Source organism: Siphateles boraxobius, unplaced genomic scaffold, assembly GCF_051911475.1.
Source record: "Siphateles boraxobius isolate OS27281-9 unplaced genomic scaffold, OSU_SipBor_1 35, whole genome shotgun sequence".
Lineage (NCBI taxonomy): Eukaryota > Metazoa > Chordata > Actinopteri > Cypriniformes > Leuciscidae > Siphateles > Siphateles boraxobius.
In genome coordinates this window covers 2,571,555-2,597,124 of record NW_027508975.1, presented here as the reverse complement: position 1 = coordinate 2,597,124, position 25,570 = coordinate 2,571,555, and the positions used below count along the sequence as shown (strand labels likewise).

Sequence of the window (25,570 nt, the reverse complement as noted above, 5' to 3'; positions counted from 1 at the left end):
TAAACTACAGTGCCTACTGGTGTTGAAAGGCCAGCACTGCACAACATAACCTCTCTTCTCTTTCGTCTGTGCCTTAGGCATGCGGCGGTGTTGGTGGAGAGCATTAAGAAGGGAATCAGAGATGCAGACTCGGAGGCTCGAGTGGAGGCCAGGAAGTGAGTGGCATCCTCAAATTACTTCATGTATTCCGCTGTTTCGTGTTGCGTTATATTTCTTATGTTGCTCTCTCTCTCAGGGCATACTGTGGGTTGCAAGCTCATTTCCCTGGGGAGGCGGAGTCTCTGTATAACGCATTAGAACCGTCCTATCAGAAGACTCTTCAGCCACATCTAAAGAGCTCGGGCAGCGTGGCGTCCCTCCCACAGTCGGATCGCTCGTCCTCCAGCTCGCAAGAAAGCCTTAAGTAAGAATATCTCACTCACATACAACCGACTGCTACAGTAAACAATGAAATTGAATAAGAGCTCTGTATTTTTTCCCTCTTTTCTTTTTCAGTCGGCCGCTGTCAAAGTGGTCAGCTGGTCCAGGCAGAGGTGAGATCTTTCGTGTGTGTGTACATGTGTTGGAATATGTGTATTGGTAATTGACCTATGTCGTGTTCAAACTCCAAATCACTCAATATTTTGTTTAAAATGTATATAATGCATTAGGAATATTTTAGGGCCTAACAAATAGGCCAAACACATTTTTTCCTTTCCTTTACTTAAAACTACAAATATTCCATGTAGTCTAAACATTTCATGCATAATTGCCAAAATTCTTATGGCGTGAGACTGCAGGATGTTAACTTTCAAAAGTAGCCATCTATATCACATTTTCAAAGAAGTGTTGTTATTGTTAACAAAGTATTAAAATAATGTTGTTCATTGAAATAAATCTGACATAATAAAATAATTTACCAATATTAGATGGAATCTTAAACGAAAATTATAAATTTTGCCTTTGCAACTAACTGAAATTAGTTTAATTTGAAGTACTAAAATTAATAAAACTGAAATAAAAATAAATTAAAGTTAAATAGAAATAATTTAAATATAACAAAATGACCAAAACTTAGCTAAATTTAAATGAAAACTGGGCAATAGTATAAAATAAAATTAGATTTTTTTTTTTATAATGACATGGCCTTCCATGCTTCAATGTATGAAGCAATGTATAAAAAAATGTATATGTATGTAGCATACACATCTGTTTGTTTGTTATTTTAGTGCCTGCGAGTTCAAAATCGTCAGGATCTCCAGGCTCTTTGCAGCGTTCCCGCAGTGATGTGGATGTGAACGCAGCCGCCGGTGCAAAAGCCAGACACACCGGACAGGCTGGAGGGGCCAGTCGAGTCACGGCAGGCCTGGTCCCCGGATCATACGCATCTCTCGGTAGGAGCCACATACGGTTCATAAAGCACAGTTTTATCAACTCGTGAACAGAAGAGGTCACACATGTGAATATGCAGATATGCACGCTCTCTGCTCTACTCATCACACGCAATAGAAACAGATGTGAAGAATTGTCTTAAAGTGTAACTTCGCAGATTTTCAAACCACTTTGTATAGTTACAATGTCAGTAATATACTTTATGTACTTGTTTTCTGTGTTACCTGGACAGAGAAATTCAAATTTGTCAGCAAAAGACTTTTGACAGCTTCTTGAAAACTACAGGTTGTACTTCTGCATTTTTTTATTTCCGCCCACAGGCAGTCGGATCGACAGAGGGTTATTAACAGATCAGTCACTGAAAATTGTATCATACTTTGTCTTCTTTTTAAACAGCATTGTGGTAAAAATGGAACACTTTGGCAACAGCTTTTTTTTACCCGTATGTGATGCCGTTTTTGCTTTGGGCAGAACTGACGGAACAGCGGTTTCTTTTTATTCTTTCCCCTGCGTTTGCCCTAAAACACTGTGTTCATGGTCATCCAGTTTGAAATGTTGACTAGAAACACAGAGGTTTTTCAGATTTTCTGTTGCGGCAGTCTCCCCATATTTACGATTCTTTGCAGCCTACAAATCCTTCACTTTTTTGAATTATAGCTCCCTGGGAAAATATAAGTCAACCCCATTATTACAAATTTGCTAATAAGTATTTCCTACTAAAGCAAGGCGGTATTTTTCTAGCCTATCCAATCGAGTCAGACTGGGTGTGGCCTTGGACTGCAACATGCCCAGTGCATTATGGGTGTTGACATTTTCCTACCAATTTACCAAAAAGGAAAACAACGACCCTTTAATTCGTCAAGGTTAAGTGCGTGTCTGTGGTTTTTGATGTGTGATTCTGTTGTGAGTGTGTTTGTGTTTTATGTTCTAACTGGTTTGCTGTGCTCCTCTCTCTCTTCTTTGGCTTAAGATGATGCCTCTGATAAAGATGGTAAGATCATCTGTCGTTTGCTCATCCCGTCTTCATCTTCTCCTTTTCTTACTTGCCCCCTCCCCCTTTCTATTGGCCTTTCTTCCTGCTCATGTAGCTCATGCTTTCCTACTGTTTGTCTTTGAATCGTTGATCAGGATTTTGCTGATTTATGTGTCTCTGATTTATTTTAAATTATGCTAGGAGGAAAGTTGTTTGCTTTTTGCTGTAGTTATTTCAATGCTTTGTAGGTATAATAGGGAACCCTATCCTCTATAGTGGGCGGAGCTCATTGTGAGTGATGTAGTGCTGCTGCTGTCTGCCGGTGGCGTGTGGTATTGCAAGAAAATGAATCATCTGCCTTTCAGCTTGTGGTTGTGCCAAGTTGAATTGCTTCATTAAAAATCTCCCATACTGATCTGACACTCCTCTTATTCTGTCCATTCTGTCCCACCTTTAACGCAATCATTAATATGTTCCCTCAATCACAGGACTGGCCAGTGGGTGGTTGTGGTGGGCCAGCGAAACACTGGAAATCTCTTTGACTTATTCATTTGATGGTGTGTTATGATTGGCCTGATGACTTACAGCATTTTTGTTGCTATCCAGGGCGACTACGGACTAAGCAAACTTTATCGACGGCATCTAGTATGGGCAGCAGTCAGGTCGACTCAAGAGGGCGGACCAAATCAAAAATAACATCTCAGTCACAACGTAAGTACCTGCAATGTTTAAACACATTCTACGTCTGCAGTGAACAAGCACAAATATTCTAGATGAACATTATTGAATGTTGTCATTTTGCTCACACACCTGACCTCACCATAAACCCATCGTATCATTGTAACAAAACTAGTCAGTAAATATATGTTGGTGCAAAATATTTGCCAATAGGGGATATATACTGATTGCAAACTCCCAAAAAATGATCCATACACTTTATACTTAGTCATTCCTATTATAAAGTATGTTTTAAAAACTTTGAACACAAGCATTGAAGTTACAATTTAAGAAGGTATTTTTGTGAAAGGGTATACCAGAATTTAAGATAAGGCACCTACACTTTAGCTATTTAAATAAAATCAAAATTATGTATATGCACAATGTTCTTTATTTATGTGTATTTTTAATATTTAAGAAGTACTATGAAAATATAATATTGCTCATCAAGGCTGCATTTATTTGAGCAAAAATCCAGTATAAAAACAGTAATAAATGTTATTACAATTTCAATACAACTGTTTACATTTTTAAATATATTTAAACATATTCCTGTAATTATTTATCATTATCAATGCTGAAATCAGTTTCAGTTTCAAACTTATTTCTTATTTTTTAATAGACAGTTCAAAAGAACAGAATTTATTTTAAAATCTTTTATATTATTATAAATGACCCAGTGCTTGTGCTTATTTTATGCACAACACAAGCATGCGGTGAAACGTGACTGTAAACAGTCTTCCCTCATACCACGTGCTGTAAACACATTGTCATCTGCATGCCAGTGTGTGTGTGAGAGATTATCAGGAGTCATCCTGCTCTAAGGATGTAACCCACAGCTCCTACAACTGTTTCTGTGCCTCTAGGTTCCGACGATTCTGATTGCACGCCAGGTACCCTCGTCTGACATGTGGGCGAGTGTGTTTAGTTCATGCAAACGTGTGTGTGAGCGAGCAAACGTTTGTATGTCTTGAGTGGCCTGCATGCTGTGTGGTCTTCACTTGGGTGTAATGGTATCAGTCCATTTCTGCCTGCAGGCGTGTAGAAACACAAACTCTCAACGGTTTAGCAGTGTATGTTTGGCAGCCTTTAACATGTTAAGAGTGTTGATGGAAATAAAGCAGTGGCAAACACAACCATGATGTTTTTCATCTTTTGTGTGCCTTCATGGTGATGTTGTGGAGTAACGTCAGTTGCGCAGTCTGTTGTAGGGCTTCTTGAATCTATGTGCGCGACTCATACTTATGTTTTCATTTGCAGGCTTATGGTTTCATTCATTTATACGATGTGTGTGTCAAAAACAACACATTGACAGCATGTTTTTACCCCATAATGCATTTGTATTCGTTTAATATGCTGTTCCTCCTCCCACCCAATGGGTCTCTTGGACCCGTTCCCGCTCCCTAATCCTTTCCCTTCATTGGCTCAGGATCACAGTCTGCTACCCCTGTTGGTGGTAAGATTTTCAACATATTTCACCTGTCATTTATTCACTTAGTCCAGTCACTCCCATCCTGTGGGCCTCTAGTCTTACATCTTCCCATGTCCTGATTCACGGAAAAACATGGTTTTGCCATCAGCACCCACTCTCTTCACTGCATGGAGGGTGTGTCGCTTGGTTCACATTGGATGGTGTTTTTCTTTTTTCTTTCCCTCTCTTCAAACCTGTGAAAAACTTGAACTTTATATAAGGCTGGGCGGTATGACGGTATACGCCCTACGTTGAGACCGATTCTGCTTTTGCTGGGAATCTGCTACACTGATTCTTCTATATATGTGGTGCGATAAAAAAATAAAAAAAGAATCCATAAAATTGCAGAAAACTTTAAAGTGATGGCTTTGTTTTAACTCAAGTTTTATGTAATGTGAAGTGATTTCAGTACTGGTTCTTTCATCTGTCATGAATCATCTTAAAACATATTTGCTTAAATTTCCAGCAAAAAAGTAAATATTGTCTGATTTATACCTTTAACATGATATAAGAATTTGGTCATATCGCCCACCCCTGCTTTACATGTCACTGTGTGGGGAAATTTAAAGATTTGGTAATTGGTGTGTCAAAGTGCAGCGTGAGCATGTTCATTTGTGTTTGTGTAGTCTCTGTAGTCATAGAAACATTTTCACTTGTTCACTAGGTAAACTTCATTCTTCCCTTTTGGTCTTACACAACCGGAATCACAGCACTAGCACTTTTATGTCATACTGTCATCTGTATATGTGATTATTGTTGTGTGAATAATTGCTGTGTGGATAAACAGTAAAAATATTATCATAGCTATGAGGATTAGTTGTTGATGTTTGTTTTTGGATGGACAGTAATGTAATTTGTGCTATTTATTATATACAGGGCTTGACGTTAACTTTTTTGCTCACCAGCCACTATTGCTAGTGGTTTTCCAAAATTACTGACCACAATTTTGACATCGAAACCATAGGGAAAAACTGCCATATAGATATTTTTAATATTATCTAATAATTTGGAAGCCGGTATAATAGGCTGCTGTCACTTTAAGTCCTGATGCACTTTGGGTCCCAACATCTGGGGGAATTAATATAATTATACTCAATATCCCACACCAAAAAATTCAAGCACTGTAACACCAACAATATTCATCCGGAGCAAAGAAACAAGTGAGTAAAGGGGACGCAGGTTAGTATGCGTGTCAACTCACTGTCGGAGAGATGAGAGAGTGAGAACGCGCAGCTGGTATTGTGTATCCTGCAGAAGAGTTTCAGATATTTCATTATCGATATGCATCGAAAAATCTGTCAACACTATATTGCACATAGTTTATTATTTCAGATGCCATTTAAATTGAAAAATTAATATTTTATCAAATTCAACCTGCCAAAGTTGCTAGTAGGAGTGACTGTGTTACACGCCACAGCTAAAATCCAAGATGGGTTTTAATGTCAAGCCCTGATTAAATATAAAGATGTTTGTTAATGCATTTAGTTGTCTGTCAGTCTCACAGTTCTTTTGTCTTTTCATTTTCTATATATTTACAGCGGGTTCTCGCTCGGGTTCCCCAGGCCGGGTTTTGACCAGTACAGCTCTGAGCACGCTCAGTACGGGAGCTCAGCGTGTGAGTGCTGCTCCAGGCTCCCACCGTCGCAGCAGGATCCCGCGCAGTCAAGGCTGCAGTCGAGACTCCAGCCCCACACGCCTGTCTGTTGGTAAGCACTCGTTTCTGTCTGTGACCTTGAGAATCTCTTCTGTCTGATGGATAAAATACCTTCTTTATCAGTGAGTGTCCATTTGCAATTGGCCCCAAGACTTCTGTAGGCCTTCACGCAAATCGGTGATAGTGTTCTTACCAAAACTGAAATGTTTTCTTTCAATCAAAGCTCCTTCAAACATCAGCCACATCTACAATGGATCAAAAGGAGGTATGACATTTTTTTTTTGCCTTGGTCTCTGCCAGCGATCCCATAATGATAATCGATCTGCCTGTCTAAGCTGGGGCTGTCATCCTAATGGTGTTTCATGCTGGAGGTTGTGCTGTTTCACGTGTAACACACTGCTTTGGGAAAGCAGAACATGCTGCCTCATTAACCTGCTGGGTCTTCCCTTGTCTGCTGTGATGTTAAACCCCACAGCTTGATGCTGATCTTTGTAAAAAATGAATGTGTGAAGTCCATCTCATGAATGCAGATGAACGTTGAACATTGGTTAAGAGATAGGATATAAAAGCAAACATCCAGACCTATTTCAGACCCTCCTATTTAATAACATTCACCCTTTAATTCCTAACCTTTTAATTGTTTGTCCTGTGAGTGAATGTCTGCTCATTTCTAATCTATTCCTTTAATGTGGAATTTGTGCATGGACTCCAGAAATTAGTACAAATATTGAGTTTATTTTTTTTTGTCTTCCTGCCTATTCTATGTGAGGTTCCTCAGGGCTCTGTTTTGGGACCTCTTTTTTCTCTCAAAAAGTTCAAACTCCATTGTCATTTCAGTGTTTAACAATACTCCGTGTAATTGTTACGGCTATTCCTTCTATATTACTCCTGCTTTGTCTGTCTGTTATACCCTCCAATGTCTCTGTTCTTCTTTATCTTTTTTTCTCTCTGCTCTTTTCTTGGTGTTTTCTCTTGGGGGTGGGTCAGCGAGGGGTAGTCGTATACCACGGCCTAGCGTGAGTCAGGGCTGCAGTCGTGAGGCCAGTCGAGAGAGCAGCAGAGACACCAGCCCTGTGCGCTCCTTCACGCCGCTCGGTGAGTAACCACGGCAACCATTTCATCTACCAGGACCAATCAGCTTCAACACAGCAGGGGCATAAACGATTAGGCAAGATCATGCCATGTTGAAAAATGAAAAGCGATATGTCCTCCTTTGCTTCATTTGAAACCGGAAGTAAAGCTTTTGCACATTTTGCTCTTTGCTGGACTCAGTTTGCTTTTTGCAGCTGCCAAACACAAATGTTTGTGCTCCACTGCTGGCGCACATTGTATTAAGAATATCTTTGGGGTTAAAAATCCCTCACATGGTTCAGCCTCCTGGTCAGGAAGCAGTTTTTTTTTACCGCATCTTACATGGTGAACATTACTGATGGATGCTGAAATAAGCTTTGTCTGAGATGGTCCATAAATGAAGCACACCAGAGAAAAAGTATCGTAAAGATAAAACCTCAGACAGGAATTATTAGGAATAACCCTAATAGTTAACATGCAATTAAAATTCATTTTATTAATGTAAAAAAAAAGGTTTCATGTACATTCCTTCTGCACAAAAATGTACATGAAACTTTTTCTCTTTTTTTCACGCTCCCCAAAATTTCACGGTGCGCTCCCCAAATTTCATCAGGCTCACTGTTCATGAACTCTTGGAAGTGCTTGCACAAAGGATAGTAACATCTCATCTTGTGTTCTTGGAATCTATACATACTTCAACATCACAGATGATGTCTTTTTTGATTGTTTTTTTTTGTTTTGTTTTTAAGAATCAACATATTCATTGCACATTTATTTTGAGTGGCACAAGTTTCAAAGTGGAATAAAGATAAGAACATTTAAGATAGAGACTGTCTGCTTCCAGCAATATATTTGATGTTAGGTATGACACATTTAAAACTTATTTTACCTAACTTGATGAAAGTGTGAAAATATTCTTGCTGTAATGCAGAACTGGACTAATATCCTTCAGCACTGAAACTTGAAGTGTGTGAAATTGTGTGTCACAGCAGGGCATGTGTGTGTTTGGTGATGGGACGTTCTCACTTTACTGCTAATTGGGAGTTTCTCTGGTGAGCTCTAACACCGGCCTGGTTATTTACGTGTGTGTGCTTGTTTGCATTCTTGTGTGTGTGTTGCAGCATCCCGGCATTATTCGCGCTCAACTGGTGCTCTTCATGCCCCAGATGCCTTCGGGGCAGCAGGTGAACTGTCACCTCAGCGGCACAGGACTCTTTTCAAAAACTTTTTTTTAAGTCATTGTCACTTTTTGAGTTTTAGTTTTTCATCTCATCCTTCTGCTTCTTTCAGTTTAGCTTTCATCGGACCTGCATGCTTTAAGTTTAGTTTTAGTCATAACAACCGTTGCAACCATTACCTCGATAACAACCGTATTCAAGTAGATTCACGTGGAAAACCTTTCAGTGTACTTATGATTTTTCCTGAATTTAACCCAAGTTTTTTTCTACGTGTCCTTGTTTTTGGAATTGTTTTTTGTTGTTGTTGTTTGGGCATTTGTGGTTATTTTTCATAAATGTTTTATATTGTGATCATTTGTTTTTGGTTCTCTAGTCTCGAAGTCTTTATTGTTGGTGCATTATTTTAATTGATTGCTCAGTAACGATAAGATCACTGCATGCGTTTTTTTGTTTGAACGTGTAGGTGTTTTTCTTAGTTTTTGTGGATGTGTGTGTAAAATGTGTGATGTGTGTTGTAGGTTCTGGGTTGGGTATGTCTCAGTCCAGTCGTCTCTCATCTTCAGTTAGTGCCATGAGAGTGCTGAACACCGGATCAGACGTGGAAGAAGCCCTGGCAGATGCACTGGTAAATATATTATACATAGTCTCACACAGGAACTCTGCTTACACACCACTCACATATAAGTTTACATGCCTTTTTTCTCAGACATTTACATATCCAGAATCTCATGTTTAGCCATTTAAAGAAAGATAAATCTTTTTGTTTATATAAATCATTTAAAAGTTTGAGGTGAGTAAGATGTTTGTTTTAAAAGAAATTACTTTTATTTAGCAAGAATGTGTTAAATTGGTAAATGCTTTATTTTGAACTTTGTTAATCAGAGAATCCTGAAAAATGTGATCAAGATTTCTAAAAGAATATAAAGCAGCACAACAGTTTTTAATTTTGATCATAATAAGAAATGTTTCCTGACCACCAAATCGGCATATTATATTATCATTTATAAATGAAGGATCATGTGACACTGAAGAATGAAGATTTTTCACAGTAATATTTCACAATAGTGCTGTTTTTACTATATTTTGATCAAATAAATGCAGCCTAGGTGAGCATAAGAGACTTTTTTTTTTTATATGAAATGGAAGAAAAAAAACATTACCGACCCCAAACTTTTGAATGGTAATTTGTGCTGTATATACATGCTCTTGTGTAGGGATGTCAAATGTACTGATCCACAGCATTATTTTTTACTATTAATATCAAACTTATGCAAAGAACTGTACTCACAAAATTAACATAAGATTCACATAACCAATGTATCATACGCTTAAATGTCTGTCTTTAACTTGTCTATCATGCTTTAACTTTAACCTTTTGGCTTTATCAATGCTGCCAGCTTTTAGGAGATATGCGGGGCAAGGTTAGTCTGTCTGGCTTTCTGTCTGTCTCTGCATTAAAGCTGATGTTAAACTTACATTTTCAGTCTTTCCTTCAAGTTGTCTGTGTTTAATTCATACCTAAAATGATCATACGGATTTCATTTTGTTTCCTTAGCAAAAGAAACCAGCTCGGCGGCGGTATGACACCTATGGGATGTACTCAGATGATGATGCAAATAGCGACGCCTCCAGCGCGTGTTCAGAGCGCTCGTACAGCTCCCGAAATGGCAGTATTCCAACGTATATGCGGCAGACTGAGGACGTGGCCGAAGTGCTCAATCGCTGTGCCTCTGCCAACTGGTCCGAGAGAAAAGAGGGGCTGATGGGATTGCAGGCCTTGCTGAAAAACCAGCGAACTCTCAGGTAACACATTCTTATGTTTCTCATATTCCTAAAGTTTCATATGTAAATAAACTCTCTCATGTTCAATGCAAGTTTGTGTTTAATTAGTTCTTTCTATCCATTTCAGCCGTGTTGAGCTGAAGAGGTTATGTGAAATTTTCACCAGGATGTTTGCAGACCCACACAGCAAGGTACCTTCGCATGCCACTTTCATTCACGCACACAAGCACACACTCCTGCAGACGTAAACCAGCATGAACTCTTGCATCACACAGAACTGCTTGACTGTATCGGATTCTGCCTCACCCAGAGCCCATATTCTCGCCACAGACTCACAGATCCACACTCTCGGGCATGTGCAGTGTACACTAACTCTCGGGTTGAGGACCGTGGCTAATCGCATGGTTTGGTTTGAGTGGGTTTCTGATTTCAGAAAAATTAAAAGCTCGTCTTTTTCAACCACTGCAACGCCAGGCCAAACTTCCTCCGTAGCTTTTCTCTCTTTCATGCTTGCACTCACGCATACTCACCCACGGGACTGTCACAATTCCAAAAAAATAGATCTTAAAAATATAATGCAAATAGTTGGACTTTAGGAAAGACATGAGAAAATCACATATGAAAGTTCAATATAGCATTTTTTCCATATAGATAGATTTCAGTATAAGCGTTGACATTTAAGTCAGCATAAGGAAAAAAATATATATATATAAATATAAATGTACATAATTCCGATAAAAAAAAAAGTGTATAGTCTAATTTGCGGAACACCAGCTTTAAACGCATCAGGAAAGGTACAGTATTCCTACAACGTTCACAGCCCAGTCCTACACACACACAGACTAACCCGCGTTTGAGGTGTCTCTCTTTCTCTCGCTTATAATGATTTCCTGGAACCTCCTTCTGGCATTCTCTCTCTTGTCGGGTAGCCCGTAGCTCCGCCCCATATATCTGATTACAGGGCTCATGGCCCGCCCCTCTCTCTGATTTGCAGCGTGACCCCAGAGGCTTCGGCACGGCAGAATCCGGTATCAGTTCTGCCTCTTTTAAGGTACAAAAGTCATTCTCTCACTCCTGTCCAACATGATTATATTCTACAGCCTCCAGAACTGTTCTTCAAGGGTCTGGAAATCCCTGGATCCTTTTGTGTGGATATATAAATGAAAAAATATGCTTATTTATTTATTTGACCTTTTTCCCCAGATTATATTGTTCATTTATGGTCATGATTTAATGGGGTGCATTATTTTTCTTTCTCCCTTTTTTGTTAATAATTTCCATAGTACGGTACAATAACATGTTTACATTTTAAAATGAAATGATTTTATAATTTTTAAAAAAGGTGCACTATGTAACTTTTGGCCCTCTAGCAGTTAAAAAAACAAAACTGCGTGAATTTTGCAGAAGAATATTGTTTTGGTTGGGCTTCGGCTGTGTGGATGAATATGGTTATCCTACTGTTCATAAAACATTCACTAGATTTAAGAGATATAACCAGTTTAGATGGAAAGGATCTCAAGCTGACTAGCTGAAGACGTTACTGTAGCTTTATTCATTATTAGACATGATACTTTCTTGAAAATAAATTCCAGCACAGCGCTACAACAACCATAATGAAATGAGCCTTCACAATAAATGATGCTTTACAATGAACTCTGTATCGGTGCTTTTACACTGCATGGTACGGCTCACTTTTGGGGGTTTTCCACTATGTACAATGGTAATTTTTTAGTACCACCTCGGTTGAGGTTCCAAGCGAGCCGTACCGACACTAAAATGTGATGTGTAAATACTGCAGATAGCTGATTGGTCAGAGAGAATCGTCACTAACAGCGGCATTGGATTTGCGTCACGAGACACCAAACCCACTATATTTAAATAGTCAGCAACAGCCAATGCAGTATCATTTGTTTGCATGACTTTTTTAAACAACTTTTTTTTTAAAAAATTGGCTCCAGCGTTTACGATAATGTCATGGCAATAGAGGCGAGGCAACTATAATGATCAGTCTATAATCCCGCTCTCAATGAAGCAGTACTAAACTGCAGTGGAAAATTAAACCGAGTCAAAGTTAGGCGAGCCAAGCCGAGTCGTACGTCTCTAAACATACGTCATACATACGTCATACATACTTTAAAGACATACATATGGCAATTTATCTGTTCAATAAAATACCTTACTCACTTGTTGAGTAATAAAAACGCCACCTCCTTTTACAGCATTTCAAATCCCTCGGTTCTCGCTATCTCCAAAAAGCCAAGCCAATGTTGACTGGGGTTTTATTATGAGCTCGTTCTCTTTTCCGAAGTAGAGACTCCTCTGTGCGGCGTTTGTTCAAAACGGGTGATTCCTCTGAGGATGGAGATTTAGCAGCTCCATCGTGTAAACCTTTCTCACTCATTGTGAACCTATCCTCTGCCGCTCCCACACCAGACACACACACACACACACACACACACACACACACACACACACACACACACACACACACACTCAACTAACCTCTGCCGCTCCCACACCACACACACACACACACACACACACACACACTCAACTAACCTCTGCCGCTCCCACACCACACGGGCACACAAACACAAACACACACACACACTCAACTAACCTCTGCCGCTCACACACACACACACACACACACACACACACACAAACACACACACACTCAACTAACCTCTGCCGCTCCCACACCACACGCGCACACACACACACACACACACACTCAACTAACCTGTGCCGCTCCCACACACACACACCTCTGCCGCTCCCACACCAGACACGCGTCAAAGTAGCCGGAGCCACTTTTCTCAAGTTATGGATCTGGCGAGACACACATTGGCGTAGGGCTGGGACGATTACCGCAATACCGCGGTCACGTGACTCCAACCGCGGGTCTGAGCTCATCACCGTCATCACCGCAAAAAAAACATCGGCCTGCACATGTGTGCACGTTGTGTCGCATTATATTGATTCATTGATTTAAAGCGGTTTACCGCTATACCGCGGGAATTTCTACCACGGTTAGAAAAAATCCATACCGCCCCAGCCCTACATGGGCGAGTGACACCATGCAATTTCCTGTGAAAACCATCCAGTCAGGTCTAAAATATAAACACTTATAGCATGCTTGCCATAGTGAATCAGAGTAAGACAAAAACACTTTTTGGAAGAAGGATTGATGTATGACAAAAGTTACATAGTGGACCTTTTAATTAAATTTATTTTAATTTCATGTTGTTCCAAAAATGGTCCCACAGTTATGGAAATTCACCAGTGTGTTTGTTTCTTTTCATGCCTTTCCCTGTGGTGGAACTGTAGAGAGTAAGTTTGGATAACTTTTGTGCACATTTTTATTTATTTTATTTTATTTTACTGCTTGTTTGTTTGTTTTAGTGCCATGTCTATATCCAGAAACTGTGAGATGCTGCTCTAATAAATAGCTGGAAAGCATTTATTCAGTTTTTGGCTGTGCTTTTGGGACTGAGCACTAACAGGGCAATCTACTTTACTAATATACTAATCAGTAACCAAATAGGATGGTGAATATGTGATGTCAAAGATGTTGTTGATCCTGCAATTAATCTGTGTCTTTGCTGTTAACTAATCAAGTATATCTAAAATGTATCTATTATAAACATCAATATCTCATCAGTAATCTGTATGTTTGATGTTTCAGAATGTATTTATGTTTTTAAAGAGACAAATCTTCAGATTTTTTCCCCAAGTATGTAAATAACTAAGTTGTACCTTTATCTAAAAAACCGGCTGGTTAAATCATAATGTGCAATTTAAAATCATTTGATTCTCTTTTTTTTATATTTCAGATCACATAGAGAATTTTCAAATATACAAAAGCTATCAATGGATTTTTGTTAACATGCAGTTTCCCCATATTTCTGTATTTTATATTACTTCCCCATATCACTATTGATAAGTATGTGGAGACCATTAGTGCTGCGCTATTTATCGTTAAAAGATCACCTCGATTCAAACACCCACGTGTTCTTATTCCTAAATAACAATGATTTGACAACGATGTCTATTATGCCTTTGAATCTGAATTTCCTAAATAGAGGAAATCATTTTTTTAAAGTAACTTGACGTTTTAAATAAAGATAGTCAAATACATCGTTACACCAGTGGGTGGCAACATCTGGCTTAAAAAATGTATTTGTCATTGAATCATTCATTCAATATTTAAATTGAATATTATTTAAATAGTCTTCTGCAATTAACATTTTGTCACAACCTCTAGTAAATTGTTATTATGTTTAGTTGTCGGTTCTGAATCATGGGAGAATTGTTATCTTTATTTATATATATGTTTTACTCTATTTATCCAGAATTGTGCAGCTGTACCATCAAGAGACCATCATGATAATTTACAATTTGTGCCGTTTCCATTTGCCTTTATACAGAAAGTGGGTCTTTTAGTCACTTTACGCTTTGCTATTCATTTGGAGATTTTTTTGGGGGGGAATTTTATATCTTGCTTATCACATTTTCAGATGAAGGTGGAACATGACATTGGCGCTGCTTATACATTTTGGGGACATACTTGGGGATAAAAATCATAACTATCTCTAACAAATGAACAATGATTGCCCTCTGACTGAACAAGATGAATGCATGAATCAAAACTGATTACTTTTGTACATGGTCATTTATTGATTTGACTTTTGTTGTGATCTGATGTTTATTTTGCTGATGATGTTTGCACAGGTGTTCAGCATGTTTCTGGAGACACTTGTGGACTTCATTGTGGTTCATAAGGAGGATCTGCAGGACTGGCTGTTTGTGCTGCTCACACAACTGCTGAAGAAAATGGGAGCGGACCTGCTCGGCTCAGTACAAGCCAAAGTACAGAGAGCCCTAGACGTCACAAGGTGTGTTGCATGGAAAAACCGGAAGCTGCAACACTTTTATTTATATAGTCCACTTTAGACATTCTACTAACTATAAGTAACTAACTGCTAACTATAAGTTTGATGATGTATTATTGACTGTACCTTTAATTTTGTTTGAATGCATTTTTAATTTTAAATAAATTTACAAATTAAACAGCTCGTAAACACTTTCACCAGAAAAAAAATTAAATAACCTGTTTAAGATTAAAAGTATCAAGCAATCATTTAAGGCATTTCTCTTTATGTAGAACCCACTGAACCTTTTTTCTAATAGTGATAGCAGGTCTATAACACTTTATTTCAATAGTCCACTTAAGACATTCTACTAACTATAAGTAACTTTGCAACTACATGTCAACTAGCAGTCATTAGAGTATTAGTAGACTGTCTGCTTAATATCTGCTAACTCTTTATTTTGATGCTCCACAATAGACATTATACTGACTAGAAGAAACTCTACAACTGCATATCAACTTATTCTACTAACCCTAAACTAACAGTCTACTAATACTCTAATGACTGGTAGTTGACATGTAGTTGCAGAGTTACCTATAGTAGAATGTCTAAAGTGAACTATTGAAATAAAGTGTAACCCTGTCAGCTATTATTTCTGCAAGGGTCCACAGATATCTGCTCTCAAGAATTATTCATTTATTCCTCTCGTGTCTTTCTTCAGAGAATCTTTCCCGAATGATCTGCAGTTCACCATCCTGATGAGATTCACAGTTGACCAAACACAGACACCAAACTTAAAGGTAAGTGTTTTTTTAGTGACACTGTATCTTCTCACTGTATGGATGGGCGAGTAGAACTGACAGTGTCCTGCAACATGCTGCTTTCAGTGAATGTAAAAGTATCCTGACATGGCTGTCAGGTCTTGCTTAAGTGCTTGCTTTGGAGTTTCTACAGGATGTCATGTGCTGGCTCAATGTACTCAGGTTGTTGTTGTTGTTACACCTCCATTAAAGCTCATGCAAACCACAAGGACATTGTTTTGCATAAGAGTCCCCAACCTCTACCTCAGTGTTTCCTGCACCGCAGCTGAAAATGAGGAGCCACCATTTTAGCTGTGTTGTATTGCTATTGCATTGTTGAATTTGTAAACCAATCGCTCATTTGTTACCATTCTTATTAATGAATCCATTAAATCAAGTTTTTTGAAAGTCTTTATCTTTTTTTTTTTACAATACTAAAGTGCACATTTGTGTTGTATTGATAGGATCCTAAAGTTATTTTAGTAATATTTATTAACATTTTGTATTAGCCTTTATCTTTTATATTTTCGTTTTTCATTAGTAGTTTATATATATATATATATTCAGTTTTAGTGCTTCAATTAAAGCTTTTTTTCCCCAACTTGTCGCCAGGTTAAAATTTCTAGTTTTTGGTTTTTCATCTTATTTTAGTATTATTTTAATTTCCAAAAACAAATTTTTATTGTTTTAATTCACAATAATAACAGGGAGCATTAAATGACAATTTATTGATGAATGTGAGGGTAAAAAACTTTTAAAAATTATTTGAATAAAAAAATATGTGGGAGAAAAATTGGGTTACACTTTATTGTACGGTGTCCGTGTTACAGTGTTATTATACATTTAAGTACCGAGTAATAATAATTAACTACATGTACTTACTTTTGGGTTTGGTTTAGGGTTAGTTGCATGTGATTATTCATAATTTATAGTTATTACTATAGTAACTACATGTAGCAAGGACACTGTAAAATAGTGTTGAAAAATTGTCGACGTCTCCTGCTGCAACAAGAAAATCCTGTAGGAAACACTGCCCTACACCAATCCCATAACCACATCTGCCTAACTCCCCTCTAACCAAACCTCTCCCTTTCATCTACCTCACATTCGGCATCTTTTTTCAGCAGTATGACTTATTACCGCACCCTGTCCAGTTTTCTCCCCCTTATCTGCGTGTCTGTCAGGGCTCCCTTTCATTGACGTGCTCTCCCTCTCTCTCTCTGAAGCCGGGGAGAAGGCGCTGTTGCTGGTACGGGGGCGGGGCTATAGAATTGCTTCCCCTCAGAAAGCGACGGCATGCTTGCACACTGCAGGAAAATATCCAATTGTGGAATCAAGCAGTTCAGGTCAGTGAGACACAGGGGAAGCAATTCTGTAACGCGCAGCTCCCACAACTAAAACCCCTCAGCTAAGCTAGCTCGACTTTTATTCAGAATTAACCGACAGGGATAAGTAACTCACAGAATCTTCATACGCAGATTTCCGCCCGTAATTCACCACTATTACAGTAAAAGAAATTGTAAAAGAGTTTAATACTTTTATTCAGCAAGGATGTAATAAATGTATCAAGTTGACAGTATAGAAATGTGTGTTGCAACTATTTCTATTCATCAAAGTATCCTGAAAAGTATCACAGTTTCCACTAAAAATGAAGCAGCACAACTGATTTCAACACTGATAATAATAAGAAATGTTTCTTAAGCAGCAAATCAGCATTTTAGAAGGTTTTTTAAAGAATCATGTGACTGAAGAATAAATTACACTTCAAAATATATTCAAATTTTAGCTATTACTTTATTTTTTATTCTAATTAAATAAATTCAGCCTTGCTGAGGACATAAGACTTTCAAAAACTTTCTTTTTTAAATAACCGCCCCCAAACATTTGAAAGGTAGTGTAGAAAATGTGGGAGAAAGTTCTTGTTGAGGGCCTAGTTACTGCCTTGACAGAAGCAGGTTGATGTTTGAGAGAGGGGGGCGTCAGTGAACGAGAGCAGAGCACAACACAAATACACAAGCCTTTTGCCTTCGAAACGCTGTGCCCAATCACACCCGTCATGCTCGTCCCAACTTCCCCCTGCTGTCTTGCTTCATTTCATGGATTTAGGAATAGCTGTAATTAAGTGACTTGGTGTGCTTGTCTGTAACGGATGGTCTGCAGCGTTGATGTGTGGAAACATGTTTGATTCTGATTGGTCTTTATGTGGAGAAGATTGATTAAAGAAGGGTTTAATAAAAAAAGAGGTAAAAATGTTTTTGGAGTGAATGCTACTGTGGTCTTGGATGACATAATTTGCCTTAGATGATTTTGTTGCAGAGTTGTAACATAAAAATAATGTTTCAGGTGAAGGTGGCCATATTGAAGTACATAGAGACACTGACACTACAAATGGAGCCACAGGATTTTGTCAACTCAAGCGAAACCAGATTGGCAGTGTCTCGTATCATTACGTGGACCACCGAACCCAAGAGCTCGGATGTCAGAAAGGTACAAGACATTATGTGCTTATTACATGAATATTTCTTTTGTTTCTACATTTTAATCTTTATAACGTGAGCTGTTTATTTATAGCTTGTTAGAACTCCACTAGTGGTGTTGATTGGTTTGAAGGTCTAATTATGTGCTCTGATTACAGGCAGCGCAGTCGGTGTTGATCTCGCTGTTTCAGCTGAACACACCAGAGTTCACAATGCTTCTTGCTGCACTACCTAAAACCTTTCAGGATGGAGCCACCAAATTGTTGCAGAACCACCTACGAAACACTGGCAACACAGCCCAGGTGAGTAACAAACTCTTTAAGAACCGCTTCTGAACAACGTTTCTGTTAGCACTAACACATGTTTTTTTATTTTTATCTTGCAGGCTACAATGGGAAGCCCACTCACCCGACACACCCCAAGATCACCAGCTAGTTGGTCGAGCCCTTTAACATCCCCTACCAACACATCACAAAACACACCCTCACCAAGGTACGCCACTGGGTCTCAAACTACTAACATTGACATAGATTCACTTCATAAATGCTGTGATTTTGGGTTATTTAGTTGTTTGCTCAGCATTTCTGTGTAGCTAAACTTTACATGTAAATGATGTGTGTGTATCATTTCACAGTGCATTTGATTACGATACCGAGAACATGAACTCTGAGGAGATCTACAGCTCCCTAAGAGGAGTCAGTCAGGCCATCCAGAACTTCAGCGTCCGCAGCCAAGAGGACATGACAGAGCCAGCGCGGAAAAGAGATGGAGATGGTGGAGAAGAGGTAAGAAAAGCAAATTTAGTAAAAGATGTTGTCACTGTCAGTCAGTGGTGATAAAAGAGGACCTTTTATGTTTTTTTTTTACATGTTCAGCTTTCTTTAGTCTGTAATGTGTAGTGCAAAAAAATCATGCTAAATAGAAATATTTTTAAAAATGTAATAATGACAAAAGCACAACAAAATTTAAATAAATTCTAATTAAATTATCATATTGATAAATACTATAATATTATATAAATAATACTTAAATAACACTTGAGATGACCTGATATAAAAAGGCAAAGACTGCAGAGTGATATGAAAGTACTGGTATTTTTCCATGGGCTATGGTGATACAGATAAGATAATACAGATAAGCACTCATTATATAAAACCGTTTGACTTTTCGCTGTGGATATTGACCAGTTAGAATCAAGTATTCCAGGGCGCCATATAATCAGATTATAAAATACACCGAAATCTAAAAGCATATCACTGATGTGTGAATGTATTATTAATGTGTCTCTTTACAGGGTTGTGATCAAACCACGGACTCTGGTCGGACGGCGCTGGATAACAAGACATCTCTGCTAAATACAATGCCACTCCTCTCGTCGAGTCCCCGCCCAAAAGGGGAATACCAGCCAGTCAGCTACTCTGACTCTTCCTTCAGCTCCTCCCCTTTTAATAAAAGCCTGAAAGATGCAGACCAAGATGCCGAGTGCCTCACTGATGGTAATGCACCTCTGTAACTGCTTGGTCAAGTGTATGCATGTAAACCTGTGTGTGTCTTACTTCCTTTCTGCTGATGGTGTTACAGACAGTGGTGTGGACCAGTCTGAGGTGGTTTCTGAGCTCCTGAAGGAGCTCTCGAATCACAGCGAACGAGTGGAAGAGAGGAAAGCTGCGCTGTGTGAGCTAATGCGGCTGATCAGAGAAACACAACTGCATGTTTGGGACGAGCACTTCAAAACCATCCTCCTGCTGCTCCTGGAAACACTTGGGGATGGAGAGGTGATCGCAAACATACTCACTGCTGTAAACGCACTCTAATGTGAGGTCATGAGGACAACTAAATATAGTTGCTGTTCTATATTTTTCTCTCTCAGCACGTGATTCGGGCACTAGCACTCCGGGTGTTAAAGGAAATCCTTAACAGGCAGCCGTGGCGCTTTAAAAACTATGCGGAACTCACCATTATGAAGACCCTGGAAGCACATAAAGACCCACACAAAGAGGTCAGGCGTCCCTTAAGGGATAGTTCACCCAAAAATCACAATTCACACAGATGTGAAGCACGTAAGACTGACAACCCAAACTAAAGCGCAAATCTAAACCCAGGCACAAAATGTCCTTTTCTCTCTGAATCAGGTGGTGCGGGCCGCAGAAGAAGGAGCGTCTATGTTGGCAACCTCAATAAGTCCCGATCAGTGTATCAAGGTGCTATGCCCCATCATCCAGTCAGCAGATTACCCCATCAACCTGGCTGCCATCAAGATGCTCACCAAAGTCATCGACCGGCTGCCCAAAGAGGGTCTCGTTCAAATGCTCCCAGAGATCGTCCCTGGGCTCATTCAGGTAAACACTGTACTTTATATACACTACCGTTAAAACGACCGTTTTTTAAAAAGAAATTAATACTTCCATTCATCAAGGATGCATTAAATTAATCAAAAATGACAATAAAGACATTTTAAAATCTCCAAATTAAATCCATTTCAAATAAATGCTGTTCTTTTGAAAGAATCCTGAAAAAAGGTATGTTTGTACTGCAATTTTTTTATCTAATAAATGCAGCCTTGGTGAGCATAAGAGACCTCTTTGAAAACAAATCTTATCGACCCCAAACTTTTAACTTTTATATATGGCAGGGAATCAGGGAACAATAATTATCAAGTTTTAATAATCATTCTAATTCTATAAGAATAGGGAAGTCCACAACTATAATGATAACACAGGATCGATATCGTTGGAATCACTTTCAGAAGGATTTTTTCCCTAGCTGGTCAAGTCACCTTTATTTATATAGTGCTTTGTACAATAAATATTGGTTTAAAGCAGGTTTACTGTGATAACAGGAAAATGATGTGTTTTGGCTGTTGTTCAGCTGAAGTCAGTTCAGTGTTGATTCAGTTCCGTTGTAAAGATCATCAATTATTAAATTAGTTAATTTCATCTATAAAGCAAAAAATGATTTTATCATCATCCAGCTCAGTTCTCATACAACAGTGTCAGTACAGTCAGATCAATAACATTGTTGAATATTAAGCGTCCCAAGCAAGCCAGAGGCGACAGTGGCAAGAACCTAAACTCCATCAGGTGACAGAATGGAGAAAAAACCTTGGTAGAAACCAGGCTCAGTCGGGGGGCAGGTTTTCCTCTGGCCAATGAACAAACACGGTGTCATTATGATTCAGGCTGCTTCAAAAGTCAAAATTCAGATCAGGATCGGTAGCATTGAAATATTCATCCAGTTCCTTTTGCTTGAAGATCCATTCATCACGCCGGTATGGAGCCAAAGCTGGCCATAAGGTCTGTGTGGAGGACCTGTCTGGTTCTTGTGATCTCTGCTGAGGATCTGTGCCGCTGTCCTGTCGACGAGGCCTTCACAGGGATTGTCTAGTTGACACGGTCTCTGCTGACATTCAGGGCTGCGTTTTGGTCGTGTCTAGGTAAAGGTCCACCATCTGATCTGGATACGGACCGGAACCGGCTGACTACGGTAACCTCGGGTCAAGGATGAGACAGACAGACTAATGTTAGTGTAGATGCCATTCTTCTTACGATGTAACTCGTACATCGGGTGTAACCTGTTCCAGTTGACCTAATTTATGCAGCCAAACAATAATTTAACTAATTATAGAAATTGATAATGTGCTATATGTATGCCAGGTTAAAGAGATGTGTTTTCATTCTAGATTTAAACTGAAGTTTTATCAAATGGCCAGAATTTTGAGATCGCAATAGACGTGAAGGACTGTAATGTGTTAATAGCTCGCTCAAGTACTGAGGAGCTTATCCATTTAGTGCTTTGTAGGTCATTAGTTAGATTTTAAAATGTATACAATGTAATAGGGAGCCAATTCAGTGTTGACAGAATTGGGCTAATATGGTCGTACTTCCTGGTTCTGGTAAGAACTCTAGGTGCTGCATTTTGGACCAGCTGGAGTTTGTTTATTAAGAGTGCAGGGCAACCACCCAGTAGAGCATTACAATAATCTAGCCTTGAGTTCATGAAAGCATGAACTTACTGTTTCGCATTTGTCATTGAGAGCACACCCAGGTTCACAACTGACGACAAAGACTTGACATAGCACCCATCGAGTGTTAGACAGTTTTCTAGGTTCTAGAGTATAGGGCTGAGTATCATCAGCGTAAAAGGTAATGCCATACTTCCTAATGATATCTCTCAAGGGTAGCATGTACAGGGTGAAAAGCAACGGTCCTAGTACTGAGCCTTGTGGTACTTCATACTGAACATGTGATTGATATGACATCTCTTCATTTACTGCAACAAATTGGTAATGGTCAGATAAGTATGATTTGAACCATGCCAATGCAATTCCACTAATGGCAAAATATTTTTCGAGTCTATTCAAAACAATGTTGTGGTCGATAGTATCAAATGCAGCACTAAGATCCAGTAACACTAATAGAGAGATACAACCACGGTTGGATGATAAGAGCAAATTATTTGTAACTCTAATTAGAGCAGTCTCAGTACCATGATACAATCTAAATCCTGACTGGAAATCCTTGCAGATACCATTTGATGAATGATAAAGCATTGGCAGCCAATCAGAAGAAACAGAACTTTATTGTATACTGGCATGGATCCTAATATAGTTATCTCTTCTGGTGTGAGCAGGTGTTAATTCCCTGGTGCTCTTGCGTTCATCTTACATCATCAGAAACGTGTACGCCACATGACAGAACTCAATATATAGTGTTTTTTATAAATTTGGTGCTATTATGCGCAGCAGAGGAAACGGCACTTCTGTGCACACCAGGGTCCGCAAGACAGCTTTCACATTGGCAATTTTTCATGCAATCCGTGCCCCGTTTCGAACTAAACTTCCAGAGTGAAAGCACGTAGTAATAAGCGTTTTTGACACAAACTGTAAGCAGTAGACCAATCACAACAGACTGGGCCATCGGACCAATCAGAGCAGAGCAGGCTCTCAGAATGGAGGGGTTTAGTGAGACCAAGTTCTTGATTGAACCATTTCAGACACTAAGAGAAAAGAGCTGATGCTGCTATGTAAATTATGTGAAAATTAAAGTTTTTATGGTCTTTGATGCATGTAAACCTGTTGTAGGAGAATTTTTATAAGGGCATAATTGGGGCATTTTAAAGGTGGTCCCTGCATGTTTTGATTGTAATTTTCTCTCATTCGCAGGGCTATGATAACTCTGAGAGCAGTGTACGAAAGGCGTGTGTATTTTGCCTTGTGGCCGTCTATGCTGTCATTGGAGAGGATCTGAAACCTCACCTCAGCCAGCTGTCCGGCAGCAAGGTGAGCACTTTCCTCTTATTAAATGTCTTTTTTTTTTACCCTCCTTACTCTCACTATCGCTCTGTCTTTATAGAGTAATCTATAACATGCACATTTTCTCTCTTCCCAGCTGAAACTGTTGAATTTGTACATAAAGCGAGCGCAGAGCGGCTCCAGTGGAAGTGACCAGTCTTCAGATTTGGGAGGGCAGGGCCTGTAGCCGTGCCGTCACTATTCAGAACTACAGCACTCTCTTAGTGCAGGGGACCCTAGCTGGCTTTTTAACTCACATGCATACACAAACAAACACCTACACCCGCTTGCATACAGATACGCAAAGCCGCATGCCACCTACACTGCTGGACACCCTCCTCCGGCCCCACGTCACCTTCCAGTCGGATTGAAACGCATCTTCCCAACTAGGATCACCATCGCTCCGTGTTCGTGTCTGAGAGACCGGGTGGTGGTCTGATGTAGTTTTGTCACCTTGTCAATGAGAAGATTGTGTCTACAAGTGTGTGTGTCAGAAGCAAAACGTTGGAGGAGGGCGTAAACCCGGCAGAGAGAGTCGTGGGTGTCATTTTGTGCGACATGGAGATCATTTCTTTTTATCAAAGAGCTTTTGAGAAACTCGGATTTTTAAGATGAAGTTCAAAACTTCTTGGTCTGAGCGACGTGTCATTAACGTTCCTAATTGCTCACTATCGATTATTAATGGTCATATCAGTTCATAACAATGAGCGGTTGGTCCAGCTTGCTCTATTAGAAGGCATACTTTGCTTGGCTATATGCATGTCATGAATTAAACTGAACCTTTTTATCCGGTTGTTACAACAGGCCCTGCATCAGTCGCCACACACACCTGAGATTCTCATCACAGCGAGGCCACACCACATAGGCAATATGTATCTATATATACCTTAACAAAGGAATATTCAAGAAGATCTTGTGACGTCCTGAGGGTGTGTGGATTCTTTTAAGTAGCATAGTGTCATTCTTCTCTGATGGGAAATTTGTAGAAATGTATTTACGCATCTAAATCCCGCAACTGTCTCGTCACTTCTTTCCTGTAGTGTCGGTCTTTCTCCCCCGTGAGGAAGTTCTCTTTCTTCCCGCTGCATTTCTAGACCTGTGCTAACGATGAAATTAAAATAAAGAAAATGTACAGTAATGAACTAATTGTCTCATTTTTATCTTTTTATTTCTCTGTCACTTGAAACTAAATACAACAAATGTATGAAGGTAAAATGCAAGTTATGCATTAAAGGGTTAAAAATGCAAACTGTCACCATTTTCTCACCTTTATGATTTTCTTTCTTCTGTTGAACATAAAATAAGATATTTTGAAGAATGTTTCCACTTTTTGTCCATAATGAAACCGATCCAAACATTTGACTTTCTTTGTATGGACAAAAAAAAAATAGAAATATCAACTTGATTGTATGGGTTTTTTAAAGAAAATAGATTTTTTTTTCATAAAGGTACAGTAGGTAGTATTATTATTATTTCTTTTTTTTATAAAGAAGTCTTATGCTCACACAGGCTGTTTCCATTTCATCAATATGCAGTAAAAACAATACAATTGTGAAATATTACAATTTACAAACTGTTTTCTATTTGAATATATTTTCTTGGTTAAATTTCAAATAATATACAATTAATTTATCATAAAATGATATATATATATATATATGCACACACACAAAATTATATTTATATTTATAAATTAAGTTTATAGGCCTGTTTGCCTTCCTGTCCAGACCACCACCACAAAAGCATCAGCTGGTCTTACCAGTTAGTCATCAATTTTTTTTTTCTTTAAGATGTTTTTAAGTTAGTTACATAAAACTGTTTATTGGTCTTATTTGATACCGAAAAGACAGACTGATTAACCGTAGCTAACTGCTAATTGGTCATACTAGTTCTTAAAAAGATAGTTCACCCA

General features: G+C 38.8%; 1 protein-coding gene across 50 annotated transcripts in view; it reads left to right on the top strand.

Moving 5' to 3' along the window:
- Positions 1-24,800, top strand: part of clasp2 (cytoplasmic linker associated protein 2) — a 52,202-nt gene extending 27,402 nt beyond the window's left edge. For 2 of the 50 annotated variants that reach the window (XM_077195874.1, XM_077195910.1), the window contains 27 exons: positions 78-155; positions 236-403; positions 496-533; positions 1,209-1,373; positions 2,342-2,362; positions 2,951-3,055; positions 6,071-6,238; positions 6,410-6,451; positions 7,174-7,281; positions 8,379-8,441; positions 8,954-9,060; positions 9,833-9,856; positions 9,991-10,238; positions 10,345-10,408; positions 11,212-11,268; positions 14,952-15,115; positions 15,813-15,891; positions 18,235-18,378; positions 18,527-18,670; positions 18,754-18,860; positions 19,003-19,153; positions 19,663-19,864; positions 19,950-20,143; positions 20,239-20,367; positions 20,501-20,707; positions 23,530-23,646; positions 23,756-24,800. In XM_077195874.1, coding sequence (XP_077051989.1) covers positions 78-155; positions 236-403; positions 496-533; positions 1,209-1,373; positions 2,342-2,362; positions 2,951-3,055; positions 6,071-6,238; positions 6,410-6,451; positions 7,174-7,281; positions 8,379-8,441; positions 8,954-9,060; positions 9,833-9,856; positions 9,991-10,238; positions 10,345-10,408; positions 11,212-11,268; positions 14,952-15,115; positions 15,813-15,891; positions 18,235-18,378; positions 18,527-18,670; positions 18,754-18,860; positions 19,003-19,153; positions 19,663-19,864; positions 19,950-20,143; positions 20,239-20,367; positions 20,501-20,707; positions 23,530-23,646; positions 23,756-23,845 — 3,184 coding nt within the window. In that variant the 3' untranslated portion in view covers positions 23,846-24,800. Of the gene's footprint in view, positions 1-77; positions 156-235; positions 404-495; positions 534-1,208; positions 1,374-2,341; positions 2,363-2,950; positions 3,056-3,927; positions 3,955-4,490; positions 4,518-6,070; positions 6,239-6,409; positions 6,452-7,173; positions 7,282-8,378; positions 8,442-8,953; positions 9,061-9,832; positions 9,857-9,990; positions 10,239-10,344; positions 10,409-11,211; positions 11,269-14,951; positions 15,116-15,812; positions 15,892-18,234; positions 18,379-18,526; positions 18,671-18,753; positions 18,861-19,002; positions 19,154-19,662; positions 19,865-19,949; positions 20,144-20,238; positions 20,368-20,500; positions 20,708-21,619; positions 21,852-23,529; positions 23,647-23,755 lie in introns of those variants that run through there. The other 48 variants (XM_077195877.1, XM_077195911.1, XM_077195879.1 and 45 more) reach the window with 40 other exon arrangements.
- Positions 24,801-25,570: the final 770 nt, after the last annotated feature.